General features: G+C 40.6%; 1 protein-coding gene across 1 annotated transcript; it reads left to right on the forward strand.

The window, feature by feature from the left end:
• The first annotated feature begins 480 nt into the window (after positions 1–480).
• On the forward strand, positions 481–8,701 carry LOC147655685 (uncharacterized). Its single transcript, XM_086896257.1, has 4 exons — positions 481–665; positions 2,640–2,790; positions 4,486–4,549; positions 5,385–8,701. Exons 1-4 carry the CDS (start codon positions 481–483, stop codon positions 5,444–5,446), a joined length of 462 nt encoding a protein of 153 aa, XP_086752383.1. The 3' UTR covers positions 5,447–8,701.
• The last annotated feature ends 1,937 nt before the right edge of the window (positions 8,702–10,638 follow it).

Here is a 10,638-nt window from a genome sequence, read left to right on the forward strand (position 1 = left end):
ACCTCTCCACTCATATCCACACTCTCTTCCCCCTTTAACTTCCCTGGTACTCATTGCCTATGAGGGGCAGGAATACCTAAACTCTGCATCTCACACAAGGGAGTATCACAAAGACCTGGGAGCTTCCCAGGGTGTGGCACTACTGGCTTGCTAGAGGAGCTTCTGACACTGTCATTGATCTTAGGAAGGTTCACTGCTGCTCTCCAAGAAACAGATCTCTAACTTTCATAGCTGTAGAGAAAAGCATTAAGTCTGAATTCCCAACAGATCAAAAAAAAAGAAGGATAGAAGAAAGGAATTCCATTGTTTAAGTTAAACTTTTCTTGGTTTAACTTGCTTTCTCTCCAGCTGTGACGGAACCCCAGGGCTGCTGCCCTGTGAACAAGAGGCAGCAGCTGGTGCCAGCAAGGGAAACTGAGGTGAGGTGGGCCTCTCCTTTCTCTCCTCTTCCCTCTGTCCATGCACACCTGCAGCCAGGGTATGGGGCAAGGAGCCCTCTTCCAGCCCCCCACAGCTGCAGTGTGTCAGGGCAGAGAACTGGAGGAGGTCATTGTGGAGCTGCACATACCAGCATCATGGGGACCACACGACTGCGACTGTAGGGTCTTGGCTGTGTGTCCTCAGACAAGAGAACATGCTGCTTCCCAGAAGGGCTTTTGTCCATGGTAAGCCAAATGCCCTCTTTCAGAAAAGGCTTTCAGACACATACCCCCAAAAAGGAAAAAGGAAGTTTTGAAAGGTGGGATCTGAGGAGAGGAAGTGACTCATGGGCTCAAAGAGAGATGGGCAGGGAGTGACAGCCGGCCGAGGCAGCAGAAGCGATCCCCAACTGTGCCGAGTCGTGGGAATGGGGGTGAGGAAGGAGTCTAAGGCTGGGGAAGCTGAGTTTCAGGAACAGCTACAGTCCTACACTTGCCTCCTGGGCATAGGATTTTTAAGGCATCCCACCACAGCTGGCTCCCAGGCTTACCAACATGCCCAGCTGCACTATGCCTGTGCCTTGGAGGTGACTCCAGCTGCTGTCCTGCACAGCAGAGCTTTGTAGGGCCCCATGGGGTGTCAACAACTGGGTCTGTAGCCCCTGGCATGCCCACCCTATGGCCCCTGGGGTGGCCACCCTGTCTTCCCCACCTGCACTGACACACCACCACCGACAGCAGTACTCCAGCCCTGGATGCAGCCCTTCTGGGGATGGTCTGAGGGGAGGAAGGGTGTCTGCAATTTGTGTGAAGAGTGTGGGATTTTTGCTTTTTCCATTTTATAAATAGCTATGTTTTGTCACATTAAAGCAGTAAGAGAAGATGTAGATTAGATTTTATGGGGTTTCATCAGAGATGTGACACAAAAGTCATGTTTGGGGGTTTCACACTGGTCCCTTGCAGAAAACTTTGTCAGGGTGGACTTAGTCTCCACTGATGGGATGCCCTTTTTTACCTGATGCAGGCATGAGCTGTTTTCCTTCATCCTCTTCTGCACCTTGTAATCTGTGTGCCCTGTGGTAGAGTAAGTTTTCTCTCCTAATGAGGAAGCTGTAGCAGTCAGGACTTTGTGAACACTAAACGAGGAATTTCCTGGCTTTCAAACAATTTCCCCCTTTAATGATGATGTTCTAATAATATCCTCTTTTTTTTAATTAACTGATCGCTACTTGATCCCTCATCTGCAGAGCACTCAAATAATAAACTGGCTGCAATTCTGTCCTATGTCTCCTAAAAGGAAGTGAACCAGAGATAACATGATGTTACCTTTTGTTCCTTTTATTTAATTTTAATTTAAGTATCTTTAATGAGTTGATCCTATGGACCAAGAAGGGTAGATCAGACAGAGTGCTCATTTTACAGTTGAAATAGACCCTTCTTTTGTTGAGATCAGTAGTGTTGCAGAACTCACTAGTGTAGTCAAGACGTGCACTGCAGGAATATCACAAATCCAAGTTTTACTGGCTTTGTGCATTGACTAGTCTATTTGTAATATGTATTTAAACAGAACTGCATATTACTTAAGCACTTAAAGTGTTGTTTAAAGCAACTTCTTCCCCAGAGCACTACAGACCTAAAACTGGGAAAGAACTGTTTCCTCCATTGCTGAGGTCACAGGAGTGAAACTAGGGTAAGATTTGCTGTAATAAATGAAAATAATGCTCTACAGTCACATCTGTAAAAGAAGTGGGCAATTAAACTCATGCGCACCTCCAGAACCAGAGTTGAAGTTTGGTTTGAAAAATGTTGTAATTAAAACCTGTAATAATTTATCAAGGCAAAGATGTATACAGCATCACAGAATCACAGCATGGTTTGACTTGAAAAGGACCTTAGAGATCATCTAGTCTCAACACCGCTGCCATAGGCAGGGACACCTTACATTAGACCAGGGTGCTCAAAGATGCTTTTCCTTCTATGCCCAAAATAAAAAGGAGTGTGTTGTAGAGCCTTTCCTGAGAGCTAATAAAGGTAAAGAATCAGTTCTTGGCTACAGCAAATGAAGCTCATCTAATCTCCATTAATTTCATTTGGTTGTTCAAAGACAGTGTTTTCATGTGTCAGGTCCTGCTATCAGATCTTATCTTTTGTCCTTTTTTTTTCCTCTTAGGCTTTTCTGCAAACTGAACTTTTAATTTTTTCCCGTATCTATAAAACTAGGACAGACATCCTGAGAATACTGACCTGGAAAGGGGAAACAAATTACATGCCATTTCTTGTATCATCATGCCAAACTTCCTGGGCTTTTCCTAGGATCTACTTTTGTTTTAGTCAGATGCTTTTGAACGTTCTGGAAGGACCTTCATATAAGGTAATTGTAGCAAGAAATCATAACTTATACTTGACATTTTTAGCTTTCTCCAGTAAGAGTGATCTGGTAAGTCCACTTGTACCATCCACATAGTTCCTTATTTATTTTGTTTTCTAGTCAAGGTAATGCTTAGCTGGATCAATCAGTGACCATCTCATGAAAAGCCAAATCAGTAGCAAGTCATAGAGTATGTCAGTCTAGATTTTGAAGTGCTTCTCTTTGATAGTCATGCAATCAGTGCTTTGTGACACTGTGCTCCTCAACCTTTTATCCAAAAAACCAGCTTTTCCCCAATGATTACCTTAGCTGTCAGCATTTATAAGAGAGTAAACAGTGGCAGTCATGAGAAGTAGCCCTGAGGCCATCTCATAAATAATTTACAGTTTATGCACATGATAGTATTAAACAGATGCATCAGTGGAGCTCAAAAGTATATTCTTAAATGATTATGTATTGTATGGTATGTGGCTGCCTACATAATTTCATTCTTGCCTCTAATGTGTATCCTTTGGCACACTCAGACTATTCTGAGTTGTATTCCTAATAGTCAGGACTAAATTTAAAATACTCTTCTAATATAGTTTTATGTGATTCACCCTTTACTGTCCAGAGCTTTTGCATCTATGTGGATCTTGGTGAATGAGCAATTAGTGCATTCCTTTGAAACCCAAAGACAGCTTAATTCTTACTCCATTTTTTTCACTGCTGACTCCAACACGCCTTTACTTATATTTATGAGAGGTTTGGGGCTCCCTCTGGTGGTTTTTGAAAACTAGAAATCTTGAACAGAATGTGAATCACATAAACAATAGTTTTGTGCATGAGAAGTTCTTACAATTTGCAGAAGACTGCATGCCTAATTCCCCCTCTGTCTTTTACCACACTTATTTTTGAGCTAGTTTTTTTATAGAGGTCTTTTGCTGTGGTGACTTCTCTTGAAAGAGAAGAAAGGCATAGTGATACATCTGAGAGCAGCAAAGTAGGTAATTCAGCTACAGGGTTGTGCTTTGATTAATGGTTTTGCAAACAAAACATGCATGTGTCTCTTAGTTTTTCACCTATTTCTCCTACTAGGTATTCAGCTCCTGTACTGGATTTGAAATGAATCCATACCTATTTAGTGTGGAAAAACATGGGTAAATTATTTCATCCTTGATGACTACTGTGAAAATTAGGTATACCATAAATGAAAACTCAGACCCCGCTCTCAAATTTAAATTTTCTCAGTTTAGCATTTATGCCTGGAGGCTGAAAGGAAAACAAAAATAATAAAACATTGACCTCAACAGAAGGTTTCTCTTTCTCCCCAGCCTCAAATCCATGGGTATGACTCTTGCTGATGAAAAGAGGATTTGTATAGAAATGTTCCGTGTTAATGCACAGTTAATTACAAACATACAGAACACACAAGGTGAAAACTGCCTCTGATCATTCTCTGCTTCTGCCAACGCCAATGCTGCTTTGTGAGCAGCCTAGCAGTGAGTGAGAATTTCAATGCAGGTGTATGCACAGGGGCTGTGGCCCAAAATCTGCAGCTGAGATGCTGAGGTGCTGGTTGTGCATCTGCTGCATGACTGCTGCAGGAGTGTGTGGGCAGCCAGGCGACTGCCAGAGCACAGGAATATCTCCAGGACAGTCCCCTCATCTTTTATTATCTACCCTTTTCTGTTTTTCTTTTTTTTTTTTTTCCCCCAGAGCAATTGTATGATGGTCTGGACAGGAAAACAGGAAAGTGCCTTTGATATCCAGGAGTCCAGAGGTATTGTGATTATATTTCATTTTGATTTTCCCACCTTCCTAAATAGAGAAGTTTTTCTTCCCCCTACTTTTTTGTTGTTGTTGTTTTCTTCTCAATACTTGTAGGACAGGAAAGAAGGGACAAACATATAGAATTAAGAAAGTTCTACCTCGGCAAAGGTGTGTGGTTTTATTCAAAATACCTCTAAATTGCTGTAAATTTTTAGATTACTAACTTTATCCTTCTGTCTCATTTGATTAAAATTCAGGAAATAAATCAGTTGCATTAAAATAACATGACTTCCACCTTTTTTATTTTGATTGTACTAAGCAGACATTATTGGATAATTTGGTCACTGGTCATAGGAAATTGCCATTTAACTTAATATTAGAGTTAAATTCAAAGTCAGAAGAATGCTCCAAATCAGCCTGTGTCACGTAAAAGGGATGCGTGAAATGCTGGCCCCATGTCAAAAATAGAAATTATCCCATTTTCTTCCATGGAACCAGTATTTTAACCAAATGACTTAACTAAAAGTCTTGTTGCTCGACTTTTTGTACATAATTATATTTCTGAAATCAGTTGGTAGATTCCATCAGGTCCCCTTCTTCTCAGGGTGTTACAGGTGTCACTTACCTATTACAATTAGGAAATGTGTTTTGTGGGGGTTTTGTGTCAGTTTTTTTTTGTTGGTTTAAAATTTATTTTTATTAATAATAACTTGTTCCACCTAAGGAATTTGATCAGTGTTGAAAGTCTCTGTCCTGAGTGCCAGCAAAAGGCTCAGTCCTGCAAGTTTCCATCCAGCAAGGCACTTAGGCATGTCCTTAATCTCAGACATGGATCTCATCCCCAGGACTTCACCAAATAGAGGCTAAAGACCCTGCAGATGCAACCCCCAAGCCTCCTCTCCACTGATCTTCTGCAGAGCTTCCATAGATTTGTTATAGTAATATGGTAAGAATTAAGCCAATGGCATTTAAGGTATTGTTATAAAAATACTGCACAAAGATAATACATGCTGTATCGTACAGTGTATCAGTTTTCAAACCGGGCAAATGAAGTTTTCTGCAAACTTGAGCTCCTTTGTTTTTTCATACAAAAGGGAACACTCTTGTAGCATCTTACGTGGTTTTGATTATAGCATTTGTGATTCTTTAAATATTTATTCTTCAGCAGTTAAGAAACTTGGTGAAGGGGAACTTTATAAACATTTATCGTGGCTCGAGTGTTCATGTGGAAAAAAAAATGAATCCCTTTCTCCTATAGGGAAGAAGTACCTTTTCATAAAATCTGAGTCCTCAGTTCACCATCCGTGTCATCTTGTTCAGGACAATTATTGAAAATATATCCAGCCTTACACAGATATCTAAGTTTCTGTGAAAGTTGTCTAGACTCCCCAAAATGCATAAAGTCTGCCCTAAATTGATGCCCATTCCACCTAGCTGCCCATGGATCACTTCAGCAGTATTAGATCTGCCATTTGGCACTCGCAGCGTGCAGCTCTCCAGAAGAGAGGCGAGGAAACGCTCCCTTCACCACCTGAAAGATTTATTTGCTTTAGGGTGATTGGCAGCAGTGTCATCTAAAGCACCACAGGGCAAATTCCATTTGATTAAATAATTATCACATATGACTAAAAAATGTACCATTATGTGTGAACACAAATGTAAACTCCCCAAATTCTCTCCACTTCCTCACTTGCTCCATTAATTTCTCTTTCATAGGCAAGATACACAATTACCGACTTTAAACTAAAAGGGTTCCAGGGTAGGGATGGTACTCAGAACTTAAAACACTATGTGCTGATTAAAATTTTATACAGCTTATTTAAAACAGCTTCCCTGGGAAGAAGTGGAAAGTGCATCACTCAGTGGACCCCAAGCAGTTTTCAGCAAATTCAATCCCACAGAACATTTCCTAGGGAGAGGCAGGGACTGAAAAGGGATTGTTTCTGCCTTCTACTGCAAATAATTAGGGTCTCTTCTATGGCCCAGTTTTTCCAGGCTCTGTCTGGGCAGATTTCTCAGTGACTTCAGTACAATTAGAACTGTTAAAAAGACTTGCATGATGACTTCCAGTTCTCTGAACAGTGAAAGACAACGAAAATGGGGTGTACTTCATAAATAAAAATGATCAACCATTAGAGGCACAGCCTGTGGTTTAAGGGGGTGCCCAAGGGCAGGACAGCACAGCTGGGCACCACTGGCTGGTGCTGTGACATGGGATCATGCCTGCACCAGTATAATTGTAAAAATATACCTGCTGATATTAAGATGGATAAACAGAAAATCTAGGCCCCGCAGATGCCAGTGAAAAACCCATCATCTCTTCCCCACCTCCTCTCATGGCTGCACGTGCTTTTCGTACTCCTGTGCCAGCCACCTTCTCTAAAGACAGCAGAGGCAGTAGACGGGTCTGGCTGAGGGGATGAGGCTCTCCTGTGATGCTGCAGTGCCACCCTCAGCTGACATTCGCAACCTCAGTTGGATAGAGTGAAATAGGAGGACACTTGTGGGGAAAGGCTGGCTGGACTCTTTAGCTGGTCTTTCTCATTAAGTTTCTTGCTTTATTAATCTTGTTCTAGTTTTAGGCATTACTTTCAGGATGAAGGTCTGGCACAACATCTTCTGTCCTTCCTCTGACTTGCAGAAAGAGAGGTAGTGTCCTCATTTGTGATTTTCAGTTCTTTATTTTCCGAAGTGCTTTGTCCAACTCAGCCTTCAGATACCTTCCAAATACTACTTTGTCTACAAAGGCTGTGCTAAAGGAAAATTGTTTGATTCCTGATACTGTGTGTATCTTCTTGATTGGGCAGTAATTCTGTATTCCAGGACGGTTTATTCTAAAAGTGCCATCACTCCACCTTGGTTGGTATTGTTTGCTGGGATTACTTCAAACAAGCTTGACCTGTTGAAGCGTAATGTTTCTCATACTAGTTTCCCAAACTAGTGAGGCTGTTGCTATTTCAGGTGGCTTAAAAATATGTGCACAGTTTGTACTTTGAATGTTTAATAAGCTTAAAACATGAAATATATAATGCAGTTTGAACTTTCTAGTGTTATTTCATCACCAAAAAAGCAAAGTCTTGAGGCTCAGCAATTGCCTTTGTCAGAATGTAAATTCCAGCATGTAATACCCAGGCTGTATGTTTCAGGAAATCAGTATTAACCTATTAGTATGCAGTTTTCCTTGGAGAAGAGCCATCTTCACACTGAGCCTGTATTCCTGCTTCAAACCTTCCTGTCACTGTTCCGTATCCACGACCCAGCCTAAGGCTGCCTTTGACGGTTCTCCAGCCATTTCCTGCATACTGCACTAGCACTAATTGAAAATTTGGGTGGCCTTGCTTATTTATTTTCCTGGAATGTAGTGGGTTATATTTTCATGGCACTTTCTCAGCAGTGCAACGTTTCAATTTCAAAACCACTGCAATATGAGGAAAAGTAACCCCCAAAATTAAAAAAATAACAATAAAAAGCAGCATATCTTTGATTAATTTTTACAGTAGTTCTTTTGTAAAAATATATAATGGAAAAAGAATTCAATGTTGCTTTTGTCTCTCAAGATCAGAGGCAAGAGAAGCAATTTAAATACACGTACAAGATGATCACATGCAGACACAATGAGGCATGAAACTTTAAATGTACAGATGCCATGGAAATGAAAAGATAATATAAAGTGTGTTCTTTGCAAGTCTTGCAGAGTTCAATAGCTACATAATGTGTGTGGAGGGAAAAGAGAAACAGCCCCCCTGCACTCTCTAGGAAAATTCCAACTATGCCATTGGCACTAATGTGGTGCTTTGCCTCCCTGGATTTCTGCAGGAATGTAATTCCACAGCAGACAGGGTTAGTGTGTCACTGTTACCTCTGTGCTTGGAGATGAACGTGCTGGCCATGAGTACCTGCTGCAAATTTCAAGTTTTGATCAAAAAGATTCACTGATCCCTTGACAAAGTTTCAAGTCAACAGAATTGTTTTCTCGTTGTGCCTAATGATTTTGTTTAATGGTGATTTTTTTATTGTGTGTGCAAAAATTAAAAGTTGCCATGATCCATGATTTTTTCCTGATACACTAAGTGCAACAATTGAAGTATTTTGGGAATTATGTTTTATTCCCAGAATTCAGGCATAAGGAAATGTTTAACAATAAATACAATTAAGGTGCTTATCTGTATCTCAGAAATTATTTGGAGGAAGATTGACTTGAAGCTGGAGTCTGTTTTTACCTACAGGCATACATCTTTAGGATTACCCAACTATTTGAATTATAGATGTTCGAGAATGGAGATAAATCTGGATGCTGAAAGAAAAAGAAATTTGTAAAAACAAAACGTCTCTCCTATTTCTGAGTTTTCAGGATGCTGTTTTGGGGTTCTATCCATAATTCTGACATTTGGAGACCTTTTAGTCAAGCACCAAACATTTCTTGCAATTTTGTGGAGTAACAAAATAAGCAGGGTGGGGTTTGGTTTCTGGGGTTTTTTTTGAGTTTTATTTTCGGTTGGTTTGTCCTGGCATTTTATTGTGGGGTTTTATTTTGGGGTTTAGTTGTTTGGGTTTTTGTTGTTGTTGGGGGTTTGAAGAGGTTTTGGTTTTTTAACAGAAGCAATCTCAAATCAAAATGTCAGCCCAATAATTCCTCCATATTTCCATTTCCTTCTTTGAAAAGTCAAGTTCTCCCTACTGGGGAAGTTCAGATTTTACCTTGACCTTCCCAGCCTGTTCTATATCCTATTTTCAAACTCCCTCATGATATATTTCCCAATAAGAAAGTTGATTTTGGCAGTTAAAAAGTGCCCTAAGCGAAGGGTTGTGTAGCAATTGATCAAAGTGTACGTATTATGTATGCACATATTATGCCTCATTACAATTAACAGGGAGTTTTGTTTCAGCTGGATATTATAAATTCCCTGAGGTGAATGGCTGAGGGAACTGGGATTCTTCTGCCTGGAAAAAAGAAAGCTTCAGGGTGACCTAATTTCAGCCTTCCAGTACCTGAAGAGAACTTACAGGAAAGATGTGGCAATGCTCTTTACAAGAGCATGTAGTAACAGGACAATAGGGAATGGGTTCAAATTAAAAGCTTTAGATTAGATATTAGGAAAAATTCTTTATAGAGGGAGTGGTGAGGCACTGGATCAGGTTGCCCAGGGAAGCTGTGGATGCCCCACCCCTGGAAGTGTTCAAGGCCAGACTGAATGGGGCTTTGTGCAACCTGGTCTAGTTGAAGATGTCCTTGGCCTTGGCAAGTGAGTTGAACCTAGGTGATATTCAAAGTCCCTTCCAACCCTAATCATTCCATGATTCTGTGAAGGGCAACACAAGTGAGTTATTGAGGACTTTGATTTTTTATTTATAGCTTGTTAATTTTGCCTTGCAAATGAGAGCAGTAATCAGTTGGGAAAGATGGGTTGAAATGGTGGAAGACAGTGCTCCTCCAGCCCTGTCTCACCTCCATGAGGGTTTCTGTACCTTGTTGAGGATACAGTCACAGCACAATGCTTGGCATTTAGTGCAACTGAGACACAGAACAGGAGGGATCTTGTGGTGGGCATATGGGGCACTTTTAGAAGTGGGTTTGCTGCACATAGAGGTTGTATCTCTTACAGTGCTGAACAATAAAGAGCGATTGTCACATTCACAAATGACTGCTACTAACTCCTCTAATTCTGATTTTGTATTTTTTTTCTGCAAATGCCTTTAGAGAAAACATGAGGATTTCTGTCAGATCACAAATGATACTGTCTTTCACTGCAGCTGATAGTTTCAGAAAATGGAAACTATTCTAGCTGGTTTTCACATGCCATCTTTTATTCTGTGTCTAGAAATACTTATACAATCAAAAAAAATTTGTTTACTGCTGCTGCTTGCTCACAACTGAATCATGACACAGGCAGCAAATGGAATGATATCAGCATAGGAAGCTAGCCAGTACATAGCAAGAGCAAATTCAAGCCTGGTGTCAAAGCTTAAAAGTTGCACAGAGCTATAAGGCACCGTATGAATGTGCCTAGTACATTCTGCCTCTTAAAGAAAGACTGATTATAGCTACAGGAATAGAATTGTTCCTGGAGGTGCTTTAGCCACTTCTTAAAGGCTTCCAAT

This window comes from Cyanistes caeruleus, chromosome 1 (genome assembly GCF_971803275.1).
Source record: "Cyanistes caeruleus chromosome 1, bCyaCae1.hap1.1, whole genome shotgun sequence".
Taxonomy (NCBI): Eukaryota; Metazoa; Chordata; class Aves; order Passeriformes; family Paridae; genus Cyanistes; species Cyanistes caeruleus.

Coding starts and splice junctions, on each gene's coding strand:
- LOC147655685 (XM_086896257.1), top strand. CDS start 481: ATGGGGCAAGGAGCCCTCTTCCAGCCCCCCACAGCTGCAGTGTGTCAG. Junction 2,791..4,485: donor TGGAAGGACCTTCATATAAG/GTAATTGTAGCA, acceptor TTTTTCCCCCAG/AGCAATTGTATGATGGTCTG. Junction 4,550..5,384: donor TGATATCCAGGAGTCCAGAG/GTATTGTGATTA, acceptor TCTCATCCCCAG/GACTTCACCAAATAGAGGCT.